This window comes from Empidonax traillii, unplaced genomic scaffold (genome assembly GCF_003031625.1).
Source record: "Empidonax traillii isolate 1590-97213 ecotype Southwest subspecies unplaced genomic scaffold, ASM303162v1 scaffold549:size456157, whole genome shotgun sequence".
Lineage (NCBI taxonomy): Eukaryota > Metazoa > Chordata > Aves > Passeriformes > Tyrannidae > Empidonax > Empidonax traillii.
Genome location: NW_020955742.1, coordinates 304,296 through 326,536, shown reverse-complemented (window position 1 = coordinate 326,536; position 22,241 = coordinate 304,296). Strand labels below are relative to the sequence as shown.

Below are 22,241 nucleotides of genomic sequence, written 5' to 3'. Positions count from 1 at the left end.
CTGACTCCCAGTGCTGTGTAATGTCTACATGACCACAGATGCCAGCACAGACAGCCACGCAGTGATAGCTAGAGTGTGCAAAAATAGCCAGAAATACCCAAGTTTGTTTTGTAGCTGTGCCACTGATGTGCTGTATTGACCGTGGGTGAGTTGATCTCTCATCACCTCTGTTATCCTGTCCCTTAAAATAAGGGTAGCAATGCTTCTCTGCCTTTGGAAAATGCTTTTTTTAGATCAGTGGATCAATATCTCTGTATCACTCTAGGAATTATTACCATCCATAATGATGATAAAAAAAATCCTCTTATCCTTATCACAGGAGCACCACACAGAAAATTATTCTGCTGTATTGCTAAGTGCAGATTTATATATCAGATACAAAAAAGAAGTCAACTGGGTTAATAGCATGCACTGAAAAAAACCTGCTAATAACGTGTAGAGACAGTTGGATATACCATGAAAATTGTGAAAAAGCTCAAAATGCATTTTTCTACATCTTCTAGGCTCCTAATTGTATGATTTTTTTAACAAAACATCACCAGGCACATGGGACAAGTGAACATTTCTGCAGACATTGATTACAAGAATTGTTTTTTTCACTCTCTCTTTGCTTTAAGAGCAGATTAGAAATGGAATAGAGAGTTACACCATGGTCAGGCAATTTAATTTCATGAAAATCCATTCATAACTTTCAGATTCAAGGGTTTTCTTGATGAATTAGTGAAAGAAAATTAGTATTTGCATCACAATTAATTGCAGGGAAGAGTAGGTGAGGTGATTTTATGGCTTTTTTTTTTCCCTCATGGATATTTACTGCTCCTTTCTCAGCTAAAGTACCATGAAGTGCCAGCTATGGGTACACCCTGGATTAGGGGTCACCTGAATTGTGTATTAGTAAGTGGTGGGAAACAAGGACAGTGAAAGTGCTGTATTTTTAATAGCTCTTCAGAAGCACGTCCATGCCTTATTTCTTTTGCTGTAATGTGGTAACATTTTCATTTTTTCCAATCATTATGGCACATTTAATTTAGTCCTCCCTTGCTGAAACTCTTTTGCAGCTGGGAAGGAAGAAACACATCCAAGTGACCAACGTCTCTGCTGGCCTTTGGCCAGTAACTACATCTCAGATTTCCATTACTGCAGCTTTGCAGCAATCCCTCCCCAGAGGGGAAGTCTGAAATGAAATAATTTACTAGTTTTTATTCTAACAAGAGGGCCATCGAGGCACTGCTAGAGACTGTGGTCTTTGGTACCCGTTTGATTCTGGGTTTGTGTAAATTCCACTTACTGGAGTCTGTACTCTGCAGGGTGGGTAATTGAATGTCCAATTAGAAATGCTTCGAGGGGACCATGGACTTGAGGAAATTTAAAATCTGGGAAACTGTCATCTGGTCAGTGGTCATGTCAGTAGAGCTGAAGAGCTGAGGCATGGTTACAGGAGGTGCCTCTTGTTGCCTTTATGTGCCTGATATGCATAAACTGAAAAGCTTCCCTGTGGCTTTTTCCAAACTATTTCTTTTGGGCTGAATTGTTGCACTTGGTCTCAGACCTGTCATTGTGTGTCTTAAGTAATACCTAGTGACCAAACGTCGCCACAATAAACAATTTGATGCCTTAATTTGTGGATGAAATGTATTTTAAACACTAAGACAGATTTTTGTATGGTATCTTCATTAGAAAGCTGTTTCCCAGGCTTCAGATTGGTTTGTATTAGCAGACTGTAGAAAAGGGAAAGTCTACTTTGCAATCTCAGCTAGAAATATTTTAACCCAACTAGAGCTTATTTTTGTCACACTTCAATTTCCATAGCTTTTTATTCAAGCCTTATCTTTTCTTTAAATAGAGGCTTTCATTTCAGAGGATCCCAAATACTCTTTGGAGGAGTATTTGGCAGCTTTTCATTATTGTTTCTTCACAGAAATTGAAGAAAAACTTGGTTTGTGGTGAACTGGGAAGCTGTGGTGCAACCATTCCAGCACCAACTGCACAGCTACCACACACAGCACTGTGATTGCTCAGGTGTTTGAAAATCTCGAGTCTTTTTCTGTGTCAAAATGGTCACTGTATATATATGCATATGTTCTTCCTTTTTTAAATTGTTTACACCTGCCATTCTTTCATCTCCAGCACTTTAAAACCATGTTTTTAAACTTCCAAACAATGTCTACGGGTTTTGCATCTCCTTTTGCCTTCACTGAGGGCTTTGAAACCTCTGGTAGACCACATACAACCATAGTTGTATGAGTTTCTTGTGTAGGTTTGAACCTTACCTGAGGCTTCCATGCTTCAAAATGTTCTACTTCACTTGCAGCTTGCAAGGATTGGTGTTGTGTTAGACTGTGCATGAACTGCTGACTGAACATTTCACAGCAGTCTAGGAAAGCTTGAGATGAGAAGAATCACATGAAGCGGGGGCTGAAATGGGGCAGAGCTGATCTTTGTTAAATATTTCAAATATACAGTCACCCAAGCAGCAAGCCTTAGGTTTGGGATTGCACGGATCAAGGAGGAGGCTTATCAGATTTCACACCTTATTCAAATTTCTTTTTCAGTTTGTGGTGGGAGGGGGTTAAGGAGCAACCTTTAGAGTTTAGTTGTTCTCTCAACTGAGATGGCAGATGTGATAATGTGCTCCAAAACACATCTCCCATGACAGGGCTGGGAGCCTGCCTCCAATTCCACCTGCAGGAGGAAATTACTTCCAGCAACCTTTCCCCAGTCAATTGTTTTTCTGGTGTAGGGGGTGAGAGGGCATCTTTGGAGAAGCAGCTAAAACTCTTAGTCCTCCTTTCTCCCTCCCCTTTTGCTTCTCCCTGACATTTTGAAACCAGAGCTGAAAAGTAAGTGCAAGATGACTTGCAGGATGACTGTATGTACAAAAGAATCTAGTTTTTGGTGTGGCTAGGTAGCTGGTGGTACAAAATGAAGTCATTTCAAGGCTTTAGCTATAGAAATATCCCCCTCTCCACATTTTTTCTCCCAGAGAGCTCCATAGCTCCAGTGAGAAGGGAATAATTGAAGTATCAGGACTCAGTGTGGTAGAACAGGAATAGTTTCCTTGTAGCTGTTGGTCCGGAAGGTCTCAGCCCATGGCACGCCAATCAATGCCATGTTTCATAGGATGAGGTACGAAACCACAAGAATCTTTCTTGTTTCCTTGCACCACGAGGCATGAAATCTGATTAGTCTTGTCCTCTTGTAATTGTGATTTACGGTCCTAAAGCTGGCAGTGTGTTCCCAAAAGACCACCTGTGTCCACGCGATACAGCGAGTGAGAGTAAGCTGGAAAGGGTTTTCCCAACCCTTTAGAAACATAAACAAATGAAATCCAATTTCCTTGGACATCAACTTCCCATTAAATTCTAGGTGCCCAGCAAAACCATCCTCCTTGAATGCAGATGTACCCGATAGAGAAAAATCTGGTCCTGCCATTGACCATGGCAGAGAATACAAGGATCCCAGAACAGCTTTTCTGATCTTTTAAGTTACAAATGCAAGTAAAGTGATAGGCTCAAGTAGACATATCCTATAATATAGGCTTAGCTCTCCTTGGGTGTGGCAGTCTGGTTATGAAGGAAAGGGCTCCATACTTCACTCATAATAAAATGTAGAGCATCCCATACTTCATGCATAACATAATGTATATACACACAGAATAAATATACAAATTTTGTGTGTGAGTGTCCAGGTTTGGTAGCTGAAAAAGAACCCTTGAATGTGAATACATATAGCAATGTCTGGAAAGATGGTTAAATGGAAATATAGCTAGGGTTTAATTGGTGGGCTTGATGGTAACCACTGAAGGTCTGGGTTTTCAAATAATTTAGAAATAACTTTGTCTACTGAATTTTTGCCATGATTATTGAGGTAAATTGGGTATTTAATGTGCAAATGGCCACTGTTCATTGGTGGGAAATGGCCTGCTGACTGGAGATAACAAGGGGACCTAACCTTGTAGCCTCTGGCTGGCAAACCCTAATTAAAATGCAGCCCCATCCTCTCTGTGGAATGCTGTTTCCAAATGCTCATATTCAAGCTGCATAACCTCATTCATCAGGCATTCCCCTTGCCCACAGAACAAGTTTCTTTCAAATTGGTACAGAAATCTGCTGCGAAGGTCTTTTTGCTCCATGACAAAGGCAACGGGACCCATGCAAATGGTTTTGGGCTGAGGAGTGAGGAGGAAGGCTTTGCAGTGGTGTTGGGCACCGAAAGTCCCCAACAGCTGAGCTCTGTGGTTAAAAAGAGAAAAAGCTTAAGGGAGGGGAGGGAGAGTCTGCTTTATCTTGAGAGGAATGCAGCCTTGTTTCTCTGCTGATTCACATTTCTTTTGAGACCTGCTAATTGCAACATCTCTCAGTAAGTTACTTACAGCAGAACTGCTGGGGAGAAATTGTGATAAATGCATAAACTGTGTCTTATTGATTTGTGTTGACTTTTTACGTGCTTCTTATGCATTCGAAACCTCCATTCAGTAATTGTCACTATGGTACACACTCCTGGATAATGAGAGCCAAAGAAGCGCGTGAAGCACTTTCTTGACCATTATCAACAATATTATTCAAGGCTCTGTATGGGGTTCCTTGCCTGCCCTCCAGTATATCTCTATTTGTGCTCATCCCCCATTGAATCTGCAAGATAAGAAATGAAAACCCTTGGTGTTATTTCCTCTGTTAATGGTAATAACAGAAATGGTATTAAGAGAGATTACTTTGAGACTGATGGTAAATTTGGGCCTCTTTAATTTTAGTGCACAGCAGCAATATGGAATCTAAGCAGAGGTACTGTAGTTTATTTACCTTTCTACTGCACTGCATTTTGTCTAGATTGCTGTACAGAAAGCTGGTTTGTTACATCATATTCTGTGACAGAAATTTGTTGCTGAAGGAGATCAGTATAGCAACATGTAGTGTGGCTAAACAGTAGTAAGACATCATCAGCTATTTTGTTACCTAAGAAATACGTGGAGTTTGGGTAAAAGAATTATGACTTCTGATTTTATTATGCTCACCTATCAACCAGAGGTGCATAAGACAGTTTAGGTTCTCTTTAATCAAGGGCCTTTACATTAAAGAGGGAAAAAAAATACCGCATGATGCAAAAATGCATTGACTTTATTTTCATGACTAGATGTAGTGCTTTTGGGTAATGATCAGGCATTGCTTTCTCTTACTGTTGTTTGATTAAAATGTGAATACAGTCTTGACTTGATAATCTTACCAGGTACACACAAAGCTAAAAAGAAAAGGTATTTTATGCCTCAAATTGATTTGCATAAACCAAACAATCTGTTGCTTGTTGGATTGCAAAATGGTTTATTTTGCCCATTGGCCACAGGGGCAGCAATATTGTATTTTTGATGCCAGAATGTAGCTTTCATGCATTAGCTCTCAAATGACAATATGCTTTAGCCTCTCAGTGCTTAGATCTGCTTCATTTGGAAATCTTTTAAGTAGTAATAATAATAATGTTTTGAGGAAATTGAGTGGAACACTAAATTATTCTCTGAAACCTAAGTTCAAACTGTGCAAGGCTAAGGGAGCTGAAAATCAATGCACTTTTAAAGTCATTAGAGATCACAAGTGAAATAAGTCTGTGTTGCTTTAGCTAAGCTTTTAGTGTGCCATGGTATTATTACAAAATCAGCCTGAATCTGCATTAATTTCACAGTCTTTTTCTTTAAGATGCCCAAGGGTGCATGAAGAATAAAATGTAAATCTCAGGAGGCAATGTTTTTATTAGCCAAAAGGGCAGTGAGTCATGCACTAAAAAGTTGAACTGTACCATGCCCAGTGTAGGTATGGCTGACAGTAGTAAAAGGGTGGAAAAATAGCCCAAGCATTAGCCTACTGGCTTTTCATTTTATTTAAAAGGCTGAGGAGGAAAAAAAAAGTGATTTTTCAGGTATTCATGCACATAGCTTCATAATTGTTCAAGTTGTCAGTAGCTTTAGAATTACTTGTACCTAGGACTCAGGGAAACAAAAATAGTAACGATTTGTATTTTTAATATGTTATTTTCTTAAATGTTGAGATTCCACCTACATTACTGAATTTTGTCTGAGTCTTTTCACACATAGTCACAGGCTGCACAGTGTAGTTTTTCTCATTCTGATTTGTATGATCATTCTTGGTGCATCACAGTAATGTGTGATGTTATGGACCCCTTTATTAAATTGCCAATTCAGCTGTCAGTAATGCCAGTCATTTATTCACAGTTTACCTGCACAAAAACCAGGGCAAGCAATTGTTAATGCATGGTCTGAATAGACTTAACTATGCAATCCAAAGGCTACATAAAAGCCTTACTTGTTTCAAACCCTGTGGCTAAAAAACAGAAGCAAAACAAAACAACATAAAAAAAAAACCACACAACGAAACAAAAAACAAACAAAAAAAACTAAACAAAAACCTTTCACATCACCCATCCCCACCTAGTTTTTTTTCTTTCATCTATGGTCAGATTAGCAAGTCAGCACTGTCGATAAATAAACTAGAGAAGTTGTTTATTTTTATGTACTACTGAGAACAGTGTCGTCTTGTGGCCGTTCTCGTAGACTGTGTTGGTTTAACAAGCGTCCAACCCTTTTGTCTTGTTGTTTTTTGTCTTTCCTGCTCCCTGTCCCCTTGTTCCCACAGGCTGTGCGTTTGTCACATTTTCTACAAGGGCAATGGCACAGAATGCAATCAAAGCCATGCACCAGTCTCAGACCATGGAGGTACAGTACTGTATCATTTGCCCTTTCTTTGTTTTCTTTGTGCAAATGATTGCGAATGGTAAAGCCATGCTCTCCTGGATCAGATCAGACACATGACAATCACAGATTTAAATTTTTTACCGGCTCACTCTACTTGTCTTTGTGAAGCTTTATTTTTCTTAATCACCTGAAAGCGCACAATAAGGTGGCTGTGTGGTATCCAGACACGGCTCTCAATCCTGTTTTCAGTGGCATTCAGCAGAAAGTAAAATGCTGTGAATACCACTCCTCAGTCGTACTCAGAGTATATCTGATAAGTAAATTATATCTATTTTTAGCACACATACCCCCCCAAAGAAAAATCTTAGTTTCATTTAAATAGATTTCTAAGTGTTGTGATTTGCACTGCTCTGAGAAAAAAACTCAAGAGATTTAACGTGGCCACGCTGAGTTACTAGTGCATGTGTTTTTCTGCAAATAGAATCTCTTTTTAACTTAATATAATTTCGCCTTCTTCATGTAGCCAATAAAAATGCTAATGATGACAGAGCATGTTGAAGTGTGGCACTTCCTGCAGAGCCCCGTCGTGGCTGGCCCCTCACAAGCAGCACTCTTTATTCCCTTCCAAACTGCCTCTATGGCCTCGGATTTTATCATGATGAGCAGCTCAGAACTTTAAACTTGTTCACTTAATGTGACTGTAGCTGCGGGCTAACGATCCGGTCATTGGAGTGGTTATCGAATGCCACGGCTTGTCTGGCAATCTCAAAACTTTTTTCAGTCTGTGATTTTTGTCATGGTCTTTCAGAATTTTGCACAAAAAACCGCACAAGTATGAAATCTTTACTTACTCTGGATCTTCTAGCTTATCATTGGAGAGTGCATGTTATACTGTATTATGTATACTGTATCTTCGTGTAGTGATGATTTTTCTCAGAGGTGGCATTGATGTTATGTGCACTTGTTTCTTTTTTTTTTTTTCTCCTTTTTATTTATTTTTCCACCAGGACCTTTCAATTTTTATTTATTTTTTTCTCTCTCTCTCAGTGATTTTCCTTTGCAATGCTCTAGTCTCCCAAAGCATGCTGGGTGCTAAACAATCATTATTGCGTCATGTCGTTGAGCTGCTTTGTGTAACGAGCCAAGGGGGGAGACCAGGGGTGGGAGGGTGGACAGAGGAGGAGAAGGAGAAGATAAAATTCCAGCTAGTGCATGAAACTGTCACTAACTGTTTCCTGTATAGTACAAGTAATGATATCAGCATTGCAAAGCTATTGTCTTTCCAAACATCACGTTTGAATTTGGTCGAGCTTCTTTTATAATCGATGTGTTTTCTTTTCAGTGCAATGCATTTTTAGACCCTGGGTATACAGTTTTAGATGAGAATCTGCCAATGAGATGAGAATAATTGACATTATATTTACTAGAAAGCTGCTGTTATACAGTCTATGCAGTCTGATAGTATATTGTGAAAAAAATGCCACTTTGAGTCTCAAAATAATACCTGTAGTAATTTGTCTGCCATGCACTGCTCCTTTAATTCAGATATATATGTTTTGATGGGTTCGATTCCAAGTAAAACGGAAATGTTTATTGGTAATACTGTGTTTTACCTATATTTTCCATGTGTTTTAATGTATTTTTCTGTCTAGCCAAATGAATTTTACACAGCTCTACTTCAGGAGACGGTAAAATTAAAGACATAACACCTCCCAGACAAATTCCCCTATTCCTCTGTTGTATGCAGCACTCCAAAAGAGGCTGGGTTTTGAGGGGATGATCTTAGAGTCATTAGTTCTATAGAATCTTGGATCAATTCTATAGACTCTTGGACTAAAATACCTCTCAACACCTTTAGAGACAATCATCACTGAGATCTCCATATAGGCAAGGCAATTCCAAATATTTTGCACTTTGAACATCTGGGTCTTTGTGTCAGGTGAGCTTAGGCTGGGAGTCCCTTCTTGGAAAGAAGCAGTACACCCTCTATGTCCATGAGGAGGGACTCGTTGGAGGCTGTACCTACTGCCCTGACAAGATACAGGAAAAGATGAAAGCAGCACAAGTTGTTGGGAAGAAAATGGCGGTAAATGGTATGGAGATACCACGCCACTGAAAGAGGAAGGGAAATGCACCTTGTGTATGTGCTGGAAACCTCCTCTCAAGATAGAAAATGGAAGTGCATAAAACAGAAATCACCCTTCAGGCAAAAAAAAAAAAAAAATAAATTGCTCACTTTTGTCAAGATTCCTCTAGTAAAAAGTTAACTTGGGTTGATTAGTGTTAAATGTCAACTCTCAGCTTGAAACAGTCATCCTTGGACACTTTTGTTTCATGTCCTTTCGCAAACAAAAGTGGGCTTAGGGGACCACGTATAGTACATAATTGCGTTTCAACCCAATTGCCACAGATTATTTTTTTTTAAGATTTCATTATTTTCAGTTCTTTAGCACGGATCATTGACCAAGATAAATTTTCAAAGTGGGCTAAGGAAGAACAATGGGGATGTTAAGTCCAGATGAACACATCTTATATAATAGTACATTCTCTTACTGCTCTTTCCACCTGACTTACTGACCTGGTTAAATCAAGTGATTTAAAAAATATAATTGCTGCTCTAGAGTGTTTGCTCTTCTATCTCATTTCTATGGAGGTTTTTTGTTTGTTTAAGGCATTCGAATGCAGCGTCAGTAGAAGACACTAATTTGTTATCATGGAGTAAATTTGATACAACAATAACAACCCTTTTCTCATATAGAGCCCACTTGCTAGATATAATTTCAGTCTTCAGAATGTTTGCTTTCTTGAAAATGATGAAGTGATGAAATATAGAGCAGACAGTGAAAAAATGAATTATAGATTCATAAATTGCAGAGATATTGTTTTTATACAATTTACTGACATTTAAGCATTCATAAATATGTCAGCTGTAGTGTTGAGTGCTGAGCTGCTGAACTGAAAACTGAAATAGCCATATAATATTTCTTCCTTTGATACTCATTTCTATTTCTTTAGAAATAGACTTGATTCTCCTGTACGTTTAAGTAGAAGGCAGTAAGTTTCAGTTGTTCTTAGCCCAATGTTACCAAACCTTGTAATAAATAGAAACAGCTTGGGTTTTTTATTAGAAAAACCAAAAAAAATCTCTCTCATACCCTCCACCCCCCAGCTCTTTTTTATTTTTTTTAAATAATCTTATTTTTAATTTTAGTATAAAAATCACTTCAGAGAGGTAATCGTGTAAAAAGCCAACACCTCCATAATCTTTATTTGATTGCTGGAGTGTTATGCATCTCCTTTCTCCCTCACTGAAACACTGTAAGACCTTTTTACAATGAAACACACAGGAAAGGAATTGGAGGTGGAACAATAAATCACAAGCTATGATTTTCCAAGATAATTCTAAAGGAATGGTGTTGATGAGAGATCTTCATACAAGAGATATTATTATTGTGGTTTATTTCATCATTTCATCTGATGATTGTGAATATTTTTATCACTTGTCCTGGTGTGAGGTTTTTCAGAGGAAAAGGCACATGGCTGCTTTTTGTAAATAGTCAAGGACAGGATCTTTTCTGAAGATGTTCACAGTGTTGTGAGAGCAGCCACGGAAAGAATTAGGTTAAGTATAACCCTGCTCCGCATCCCACGCTATACACTTTGGCTAAAGCACTGCTGTGTTTTTTGGACTTGAGTCACTTATCACTCCTACCATTGCGTTCAGATTGAAGTTAGACAAGAAATTAGTATAACAAAGCATGGCGGGTGGAGGGAAGTTATTCATTGGATCCTGTGAAGTTGAAAAGCAGTATGAAATGGATTGACAGTTTCTATGACTCATAAAATGCTTGAATTAATTTGAAGAACTGAATCATTGCAGTATATAGTTTGCTTCCTTGATTTGAAAAAAATGAAGACTTGAAAGGTTAAAATATGAAACATTTCTTAGCATGGAAAAGAAACAGAGAGAAATCAACAGAGACATCTTTCGTAATCACATCTCGTTCTCTCAGTGACTTTACCCAGAATGCATAATTTGAAGTCCAAGGGAAGTTCCAGCTTACCTCAAAAGTCCATCTGGTCTTTGACCTCCTACTTCTTCCCTACAGTCCCTCAGACATGGGTGAGGCGTAGGCTGCAGACCAGATCTCTAGTTCTTTCTTACAGCTTCCCTATTTCCTAAGGCGTCTTGCAGCCCTCCCATATCATGTAACAAGAAGCTGATAGAAGCAATAGAAGAAATGGTGGCCATCAGGAATGGGCTGCTATCACCAGAACTAGTCACTTTTGGTCTGCATCCTGCCCTTTGTTCACATCTCAAGGGTGCTTGATACAAAGCGTGCCTGGGAGCGGACCACAGGTGGGTGAACTGACTGGGAGTCCTTGACATGAGAAGGATCAGTGGCTTGCTGATGATGGGCGATGCAGTAAGTCTGCTGCTCACAGTCTGCTTACGTAGGGAACACAAGCCAGCGTAGGGCACACAAGCCCAGCTGCACTGAGTGTGACTGCACAGCCAGACCGTGGTGGCAGGGCGGTGTTGGCTGTGTGGTCCCTGGCAGCAGGGAGGTTGGGCACCTCTCCCTTTGGCAATGCCTTGAAAACAGACTGCAGACAAAGCATCACGTCCATCTCATCAGCTGTGAAGCTTAATTAAAGAGGACTGGTACACTTTGCTGTCTCTGGCAGCGATTTTGATAGCTGGAAGGAAAAGAGAGCCTGAGGAAAGGTGCTTTATAAAAAGAACCGGGGAATCAATAATTTCTCCATGGCCTCTTTTCCTAAGAACCTGAAAATCTCAGTCCTTGCGGTCCTACAAATGCCAGTCACAAAGAGAGGGTGAGCGACCTGGTCGTGCCATTTCCAGTGGCCCTACAGGACATGGCTGAGCTCAGGGTGTGAGGGTGACTCGGTGTGATTTAACCCTCCTGTCTTTCCCGATCTGTCTGACCACAGGGCTGCTCTTCGCCAATCGTGGTGAAGTTTGCCGACACCCAAAAGGACAAGGAGCAGCGGCGTTTGCAGCAGCAGTTGGCTCAGCAGATGCAACAGCTCAATACTGCCACTTGGGGAAACCTCACAGGTCTTGGAGGACTCACGCCACAATATCTAGCTGTAAGTTCATTTCAGAGGCGGTGGCTGTATTATACTGTATTTATTTTAAAACCGTGGTAAGCCATATAGTAAACTCCCTGCAATAAATTGCTAAGCCCTCCAGGATGCATAGTGTGTCTTCTGGGTATGTTTATCACATGGACTAGAAATAAATAACAAGGAATAGAAACCGAATAAGCATTCGAAGATGTGTCAGTGTTGTCAAGGGCAAGCATTTAAAGAATCCTCGTGCTGCAAAATAAATCGCAGATTCATAGAAAGGCTTGGGTTGGAAGGGACCTTAAAGATCGTCTAGTTCCAACCCCTCCACCATAAATAAAATTTTATTTTATTAGTTTTATTGGGGGTTTGAATGTTAGAGTCTGTTTTTTATAGCTGGAATAAAATTTAAGTTCTTCCTTAGGGGAGGACAGACAGGCAGCTCAATATGGCCTATGGTAGAGGCCATATCTATATGGTGCAGCCTCTAAACTAGAATGTTGGGGATCAATCATCTAATTTTCCACATTTCAATTTGGGAATGGCTTTTGCTTTAATGCATGGTCCTGTCAGTGCTAAACATGTGTGGTTCATACGACCTCATACAGAAAGTGAAGGTAGCCAGGAAAAGCCATTTATTTCTCATAAATTTAAAATGGTATTTTCCTTGGTCCATTTGTAAGATGAGAAAGAGGTGTTAGCTGCTGCCCCTGCTGGAAAATCTGAAACCCACAGCCACGTGTCTTAGGTCATGGGTGGCCAAGAGAGGCTGCCCTGCAGCACAGCTGAGAGGGAGCCTCTGCCTTTCGTGGCTCTGGAGTTGAGACGTTTGGCTGAGGAGCTTCTGGATAACTTGAGAGTTCCTGGTGCTTCTGAGTTAGACAAATAGAACCTTATGAAGTACAAGGCCAGGTGCGAGGTCCTAAACCTGGGTCGGGGCAATCACAAGCACAGGTACAGGCTGGTAGGAGAATAGATCAAGAACAGCCTTGAGAAGGTCTTGGGGGCGTTAGTGGATGAGAAGCTCAACATGACCCGTTGATGTGAGCCTACAGCCCAGAAAGTCAGTTACGTCCTGGCCTGCAGCACAAGAAGTGTGACCAGCAGGTCAAGGGAGGTGATTCTCCCCCTCTGCTCTGCCCTCGTGAGACCCCACCCGAAGTTCTGTGTCCAGTTCTAGGGCCCTCAGCATAGGAAGGACATGGAGCTGTTGGAGTGAGTCCAGAGGAGACCGCAAGGAGGATCGAGGGGCTGGAGCACCACTCCTATGGAGACTGGCTGAGAGAGTTGGGGTTGTTCAGCCTGGAGAAGAGAAGGCTCTGGAGACACCTTAGAGTTTTCAGTACCTGAGTGTCTCCAAGAAGCCTGGAGAGGGACCTTTTACAAGGGTATTTAGTGACAGGACAAGGGGTAATGACTTTAGACTGAGAGAGGGCAGGTTTAAACTAGGAAGAAATTGTTTCCTGTGAGGGTAGTGAGACACTGGCATGGGTTACCCAGAGAAGCTGTGGATGCACTATCCCTGGAGGTGTTCAAGGTCAAGCTGGATGGGGCTTGGAGCAACTTGGTCTGGTGCAAGGTGTTCCTGCCCATGGCAGGAGAATTGGAACAGGATGATCTTTAAGGTCCCTTCCAACCCAAACTATTCTAGGATTCTGTGACTCTGTGAAATAGATATGTCCATATATATGTACTGTGTATGCATAAATACATAATTTGTGTGCAAACAAGGCTTTGGTATAGTGTTATAAACAGCAATTAACCCAGCAATTAAAAATATATATTAGTACTGAGGTATGTTAATTAATACTGAGATAGGCTAAATTAATATGTACAAATACCAGTCTAATGAATATCTGTGTGCTTGATTCATAAAGATAATAAAGAAAAAACTGAATTCATGGGGGTGGGGGAGAATGGACTGTGATTGACAGAGATGAGTTATGGTAACTACCAGACTACAGAGGGTTGTAATTAGTCACACTATGTTGGTTTAAATAGATTTAACACCTGGTTGTTAAAAAGAATAAATTGATTAATTGTTTTAAAGCAGCCATGTTATTGAGTTTCCCTTGTGTCTCTGTATTTCTTAATAGAGATTAGACATTAATATGGATTTACAGCATTGACTCTAGGGATGTTCATTCCAACAGCAGACAGAAGCAAGAGACTATATAAATGTAAAGGAAAGCAGAAATACTCCAAATGTGAAATGATAGCTCATTTTAGCTTTATCTTCATTTGCTGCATTACTGTCAGATAGATTGCAGTGTTGTGTTGTTCATTTGCAGCTTCTGCAGCAAGCAACTTCCTCCAGTAACTTGGGTGCCTTCAGCGGCATTCAGCAAATGGCCGGTGAGTTAAAAACCATTTCATTTTGCTCCAGCTTTGTTTTGTATTCTTAAGCTGTTGAATTTCTGTACCTCTAATAATCACGTTGTCGGGGGCGGGGGGCATGTTGATTATTAAATGTGGCAGATGTATTGGCAGGGGACAGCTCGTGGTTCAACGTCAATAGAAACACTTTCTCCCCTCTTTCAGAACTGAAATTAAACCCAGTGCTCCCAGGTTGTGCAAACAGTTTGTCTTGCATTAGTCACCTGCCATTTGGCCAAAGTAACCAACTGTAAATTGCAGGAGAGCTCTTAGTCCCTGCAGCCGTATCCTGCCCTATGAAAAGTGTCAGGAAAGCAACAGCAGGATTACATTCTAATTTCCAGTGAGATTTCTGTGTCCTGAAAAATCAAATTAATGGCATCCCTCAAACATTTTAATAATAGGTGGTGAGGAAAAATGTTCTGACCTTTTTAATGAAACCCAAGATTACAGGCCTACCTTCAGTATGAATTTTCAGACTCCTTTTATAATCACGGAAAATTAACTGGGTGCCTTTTTGACTTTGGAACCCTAGCTGGCGAAATTACACAACAGAGATTTTATGTGAAAGTCTAATCTTTAGTCTGGAGGAAAAAAAAAAAAAAGAAAAGAAAGAAAAGGGGAAAAAGGAATCAAAGTGTGAGCGGATTTGAAAGCCAGCTAGTTGGAGGGTTTCTTAGTAATGAGCTGTGTGCCAGTAGTAACTGATGTGTAGTGATTAGCAAAAGGTCACTCCCACTGTGTGACCTACCATGCTGATATCCTAACTTAACATGATGCTAGAGAAGGCAGCATGTGCAGTAAATCAGAGCACAGATGCACATTATGCCTGCCGCGAGGAACTGTTAAAAAGCTTTTTTTTCTTGTTACAGGGGAAAAAAAAAAAAAAAAAGAATCACAAAACCCCTAAATTGCTACATTAGTTTATTTTAATCATGAACCCACTGAATCAATGGAATACAACATTATGCTTGCTTCATCATCATAAAACAAGGGCTAAAATATTCAGAAGTCTTTATGAACACCATTTTCTCATTCTTTTTTTAATCCTGGTCTTTTGCTTTTTCTGGTTCTGCTTTGAATGAAGCCTGAAATTCTTTACAAGTATAGATATACCTCACTGTATAGCTATACCCCACAGGTATTCTTTGCTCAATCGTTATATTATGCCATTATTGCAGTGACATCAGAGACTAATGTGAACCTGCTGTCTGACAATATAAATTGGCCTACAGATGACAATATCTCTGAATTATTCTCTCTTCCTCAGACCTGCTGGCAGTGCTTGCTGGTTCTATTATGTTACACTTGCAATCTAGCATTTTTTTCATCCAAAAAATGTATCTTAATATGATAAACAGAACAGAACGGGTCGGTAACAGTTTTATACTTGGCAGTTTTGGAAGTGGTTTTGAGCTCAGAGATTGTGTTTTAATGTTTTCATATTTGGTTAGGTCTACAAAATGAAAAAATTGAGACACCAAGGAAAAATAATGTGATACCTATCGCATTATGTGCACCTTAGAAGTTTTTGTTGTCCGTTTTTTGCTGGTAGTGTAGATTCACCGCTGTCTTTGAGAACTCTCTTGAAAGTAAGGATTTCAGTCAAGTAATTTCAGGATGGGCTCTCAGTCTGGGCTGTGATTTATTTTCTGAAAATCATATGGTCTTGAGACTAGGAGAAAGTCATCTTAAGAAATCGTAGTTGGCACATCATTGTTACTCGAGGGATATACCTTCTCGACTACAAATTAGATTGCTAATGCACTCATGTATGGGATAATTTAATGACTGACTGCCTTTCTTGGAAAAAAATGTATTTCATATCTTATATTCATGTTATCAAAACAGCTTGAAGTTCACTCCTTTCTTTCCCCAAAACATGTAACTTAAATGTTTATATTCAGGGTAAAATTACTGATACTAAATTGTTCTCCAAGCTGCACCTCTACATGAAAGTGCCAAAGATTAAGCGCTATTTCATTGTTACAACTGGGAGTTCACATCCTCTTCTCAAAAATCAGGCAGTACTGTGTCATGCAATGCATCCAGTATTAACAATTGTATATGATGCTTTGTGAAAGGAGTAGAAAATACTGTAATCAGCAACAAGAGCTTGCATTTCCTGCTGAAACCGTCTTTGAACGTTTGTAAAGGCCCAGAGCTTTTTAACTTAAGCTGTATAGGTTCATTTTACAAAAATTAATCTAACATGTTGCATGTAGTTTGCCTATTAATATAACATTGAAAAGTGGGGAATAAAATCTAGACACATTTAAGTAAGGTGATAAAGAAGATCCATCATTGCCGCTTTCAAGTTCTTTAAACTTTGTGTTTGAGGGGTGCAACTTTTACCTTTGAAGTCAATGGGTGTGCAAACCATGGAATTCAGACGCTAGAAGTTTCATCAAAAGCCATATGAGCCATTGAAATTCCACTCTTACTTGCATGCCAGGGTTCTAGCATCTCTTCTGTGCTTAAATCTTGACGAAGTCTCAGTTTGCCGCGTTAGGATTTCTAAGAGAGCCACCCCCTTGTCCAAAATTAGGGCCCTTTGGATCTTGCAAGTATTTATTTGTATTGCTAAAGCTTGTGTTTTCTTGGTACAAAACAGAAAGGATACAGCACTGCACATGTGAAGAATTATTTGCTGTGCTCAGTGATATTATTTCTTGAATCAAAGCAATTTTCTCTGCTAGCAGAGCGAAGACACTGGTCTTCAGTGTGGAGTTTTAAGTTTCCTTTGCCTAATATCATGCCTCTATCTGGTTAGAGTAGTTTTTATGTTGCAAAAGCATTGGTTCTTTGATTTTGGTGAAAGGAGTGGGATTTTTAGGCGTTTGTGATTCAAGAGTTTTTCTGTTTGTTTGGAAGCGAGAATACAGTCCAGTGAAATATCGGGATTTATCAGTAAGATACAGACATTAAACACACAGCACCAGCTCTAAAGTAGCTGTAGCAGCCCACTGACCTTGCTATATATTTAGCATTCTGTGAAGTCCAAGCAAATCATGAAACTGTTCTAACTAAAATTTGAGATACTAAAATTTGAGAGACAAATGGTTGTAGGTTGCCATTTAGCTTTCCAGGCTTTAAGGTTCCACGCTTAAATCCTCGGATTAGGTTTTTCTGACTTTTTAATAGAAAAATGAGATTTTAATGAAATCATTTTATTTCATGAGTCAAGCCAAAGAAAACAATGTAATATGTTGAGACTGGTAATAAAGTTGGGAGAGTTGGCAATGCTGCCTCTGGTATTATAATAATCCCCTGGTCTTGACGGCAGGCACACATCCTTCCTTGCCAAACTCTGCTTCATTGTCCTGTATAAAACATGCAAGCACATGCAATCCTCATGTGTATATGTTATAGTGAACAAATCCTCACTTTTCTTCCCCTCCTCTGATATCTGCTCATGCTAATTTAAAGGCAGTGTTTCCTCTCACATGCCTCTCCAGCCTCAGCGTCTAGCCTGCACTTTGTCTTTGGGGAAGGCTAATAATGTAGATGAATTACATTATGGGATTTGATTGTCTTACTTTAGAAGACAATGCAAGCTACATTAAGCACTAGCAACCTCTCAAGCAAACAGAAATTCCTCCTTCAAATATATACAAATTGCATAGAAAGCTTGGTTCAAAGGAGATTGATGTCGCTTGAATGTTTGCATTGAATTTGGCTGGCACTAGATCAGGTCCTAAAAGCTGCAGTTATTTAAGCCAATGAGCCTGTAAAGTACTATAGAGACAGTATAAACAGGGAGGTTTACTATTATTAGGGTGATTGTAGAAAATATTTCAATGTTTTTGATGTATAAAAAATATATGATCTATGAAGATTTTCTATTGTCTGTTAATGTCAAATGTTTTGGCAGGAATAAATATTGGCTCATACAACAATATTTCTATATGTATGACCATTCAGGACTTAAAACCATGTGCAGTACTCATAAAAAACACAAAGGATTTCTCTTAATTTCATTGAATAGACAATGTATTTTGCTTTCTAAAGTTATACAGGAGGAGAAACCATGGCTTTGGCTTTTCTTCTTTGGCTTTAAGATTCCTAAACTGTCTACAGCTGGGACTTTTCATATTTTTCCAATCTATTTTTTTTTTCCAGTCCTTTCCATGTTCTCTCACAGTTTGGTTGAGTTTTGGGTTGAACTTCTGGCCCCTTCTGAGCCCCATTCAATCCATTTCACCCTTCTTCTGCTACCCAAGCCAGATTTCCTCCTGTTGCAGAGTCTGTAGGACCATATGGGTGAGAGAAACTCTGCAAGGTTCTGCTTTCTGAATATTTTCCTCTAATTGTTGGATTGGCTCAGTAGATCTGGAGGGACCAGTTGGAAGCCAGGACCATCTGCACAAAAGCTCTGCACTTTTGCACTGGCCCAAGGATCCTTTGTATCCTCTGACTCTTGAATGGCTTCATTCCAGCAAAGCCATACTGAAGGAGGGTTTCTCCTGCTATGACCTCTTTAGGGATATCATATTAAAAGTAAAGGTCACTGAGAAACTGTTTCCAGCTCAGGGGAGATAGCTGTTTCTTAAAGATAACTACCAGTTTTGAAAATGTTGACCTCAGGGACCAAAAACATTGAGCTTTTGTAATACTAATTCCATTGAAAGTCCTAGTTAATTTAACACATACAATTAGATCTTTTTTTTCTTTTAGCTAATAATTTAAACAAGTCTGTTTAGCATTTTTGGGGGAGGAAATGTTTGAAGCAAGTGAGCCTGTTCTCAATCCACATGTTGCTCCTTCTCACAGGAGAAGGAGAGGCACATTAAGAGTAAAACCAATGCTGAGCAGGTGATGAGATGCTTATTCAGGTAGTGAAAGTGCATGACGTGGAAGTCTGGCCAAGTCTGGCCAAGCTACACGATCTGTTCCTCTGTCTGGACTTTCCATAACCATTAAAAAGGGGGTGAGGGGCTTCCCTCTGTGGAACCTCAGCATTTTGGAAAGTAGTCATCCTGTTTCCCTGCAGTGTCCATGAAGAGGGAGTCACTCCCAGGCAGCGATTCACCCAAAAAGTCTGGGGTTATCTATCTATTTTATAGATATTAGGAAAATATTATATATATTAGGAAGAAATTCTTCACTGTGAGGGTGAAGGCACTGGCACAGGTTGCCCAGAGAAGCTGTGAATGCCCCATCCATGGAAGTGTTCAAGGTCAGGCTGGATGGGGCTCTGAGCAACCTGGTCTAGTGGAAGGTGTCCCTGCCCCTGGCAGGGAGTGGGAGCTCATTGATCTTTGTGGTCCCTTCCAACCCAAACTGTTCTATGCTTCTGTGATTCTATTTTAGGATCAGATGATTCATCCACCCCCTCTCTCTTCTTTGACTATAGCAAGAGCCTGAGCAAGTAACTTTTATTTGGATAAAGTGAGATGAGATGAATCCTTCCCACTAGCATTGGAGCAGTTTCAATTGAGGAAAGCACACTTCTTGCCAGGATGTGTTTATAGCGTATGTAACCTGAAAATGGGCTGAAATCCCACATAAGTCAACAAATGGCTCTAGGGGCGTTGGAACTAGATGATCTTTAGGATCCCTTCCAATTCAAGCCATTCTATGAGCCTGTGAACTTCCAGTCAGATTTAAGCATGTACTCTTAAAAAAACAGGGCAGAATCAAATGTGAACTTAAAAGTTGTTTGAAGGGCTTTGCTAAATCAAACTGTAACTGTCAGTGTACCTCAAGCACTGTTCAGTTAAGCAGCTTTTCTAAAGTTAGGCAGAATATATATGTTTTGATGGAGGTAGGGCTCAGGTCTCCTATTTTAATTCTTAGAATATAGCTGGAATAACATCACACTCCACACCTTTACACCCATTTTTACCATCAGCATCCAAAACGACTGATGTCAGTGTCAGCAAATAGTTGCTTTTTGGCCTGGAGATTATAAATTTTACTTTAATCCACATTTTTTAAGCTGCAGTGAGTATCTAATTCAGAAGGTATAAATCCTAGTAATTGAGAAGGATAAAATATCCAAAGCAAAAGAAGTCAAGTCAGTGGGAACTGCTTATGAGCTATCAGATTTGGTTCTGATAATCACCACTGACTTTGAAATTCTCTGTGCATATGTTGTCACTAAATGTAGCCAGTGCCTTCCTTTTTTAGGAATTTGTTCAGCAAGCAAATCTCAGCTATTTCCTAATATGATTTTATTATGGTTTTGGAAACCCAAGAGCTGATGAGGCCTAAGAAGTCATCAGGAACGGCTTGTGACTCTGTTCCCTCCTCTACAAATACCCAATAATTTTGAATTTACAGTTATCACAGGAGAAACGCTGCAGTGACTGAACGAGGCAAATTGCTTCATTGTATGAAAGTTTGTGTCAGAGGCAGCACAAGAAGTTGTAAAATGTAAATCTCGTGCTCTCAAATTTCCCCGTGTTTTCACAGAACTGCATCTGTGACTGTGCAGCACTACAAAAATTTCCTGTGAATGTGCTAATAGGCCTTATGAGAATGTTCTATCACCATCCATCTGTCACTTTTTAACAGGCCTGATTGGCAAGCACTTGTAACAACTGACATCTGTTCTCGCTTATTGATATGTAGATTTATGGTAATTGCTGTGAACAATAAGACACAAAATTACCTAAGGTGAACATTAAATTAAATTTTCATGCCCCTATCCTTATAAATAATTTTTTAAAAAAATCTTAAGTTTCAAGCAAGACATACTGTGCATCTGTTTTGTACATAATTTAATTGTTTTTTTAATCTGCCAAATGACAAAATGAAAGTTGAATTTCCTTGCAATCTTGAATATTTGCCAAGCTGATAGTGCATTGGTAAATACATGTTATTAAAAATGGAATCAAACTGTATTGTGATTCTGGTTTTTTTAATCATTTCCCTTTAATTCCCAACATTGTCTCCATCATGAAGATCAAGAGTTATTCCATACCCAGAAGGTTTTTTTCCTCTACGGCAGGATTTTCATTTTTCATGTGCAGCTCTGCCTATGAGGCTGTTCCTCAGTGTTAAGCAATTTGCATTTCTTCAGAGAGAGGTGCATTTGCTGAGTGAGCAGCACTTTCAAATAAAACCCATCTACTCATTTGCGGTCCAGCCCTGTTGCGGGATTTGGGACTGCTTTGAAAAAACTGTAGGATGTGAAATATGTGCAAAGAGCCTGTGAGAAAGGAGAGAGAATGAGAAAGCAGATTCATCCCACAGAACGGTGCCTTACATGCAATTCAGTCGAACTAAAAATCCCCAGTTCAAAGCAAAGCACTTTTTGGGACTGGGACTTGAGAGCCTTTGGCTTCCCTCCTACAAGGTTGTCCTATCAAGTGGAACATTGACGCGCCTGACAAGTTGATGGGAGAAACCAAGAAGGAGGGAGCAGAGATGGTAAATTGCCTGGGGAACATGAAACAGTGATGACAGGACTTATTTTTTAGATGTTTCAGCAGACAGAGGATCCTAAAGAGGTTGCATATTGAGTGATAAAACTGTTGACAAAATCGGCTCTAGAGCATGCCGGGTGAGTGTGTGCCCTGAGCCCTTACTGACAGTCACATTTGGGTGCTCTTACTCAGGTGTGACAACAGCAAGCAGTCTTTTTTTCCTGCAGGCACCCTGTAACATCTGCAGACCTGTTTTGTGGCTAGTGTCTTATAGTCACCTCTACAGTGAAACAGATTAGATGGGGAGACAACTTTGTCACCACCAAGCTCTTGTTCATTCATCTTCTGTGGGCATTGAACTCATTTGTCAAATCAACGGATTCCTCTAGTGTTTCCAAAGGAAACATCCCACTATATTTAAAAAAAAAAATTAATAAAAATTTTATGAGATGAGGCAATGATGGCATTTGTTTTGCATCCACTTGGGCAAAACATTGGAATTTGAATTGTGTCTTGCAAAATTGTTTGGGTTGATAGTGTTTGAGAGAAAACTTATTTTTTAAGATGGTCATTAGCTACCAAAAGAAACCTGAAAGAGCTTTTTTGGTCACATAATTCCTCCAAGTGTGTTGTGCAGATTCCAGACTAAGAAGGGCTGTATCTTGGATCAGCTAAAACCGTAACTCCTACAGTTGTCATTG

At 39.7% G+C, this 22,241-nt stretch overlaps 1 protein-coding gene across 5 annotated transcripts in view; it reads left to right on the top strand.

Annotated features, from left to right (window-relative positions):
• Nucleotides 1-22,241, top strand: part of CELF2 (CUGBP Elav-like family member 2) — a 127,746-nt gene that overhangs the window by 67,658 nt on the left and 37,847 nt on the right. For 4 of the 5 annotated variants that reach the window (XM_027897565.1, XM_027897566.1, XM_027897564.1 and 1 more), the window contains exons 6-8: nucleotides 6,639-6,718; nucleotides 11,654-11,812; nucleotides 14,083-14,146. In XM_027897565.1, coding sequence (XP_027753366.1) covers nucleotides 6,639-6,718; nucleotides 11,654-11,812; nucleotides 14,083-14,146 — 303 coding nt within the window. The remainder of the gene's footprint in view (nucleotides 1-6,638; nucleotides 6,719-11,653; nucleotides 11,813-14,082; nucleotides 14,147-22,241) is intronic. The other variant, XM_027897568.1, reaches the window with a different exon arrangement.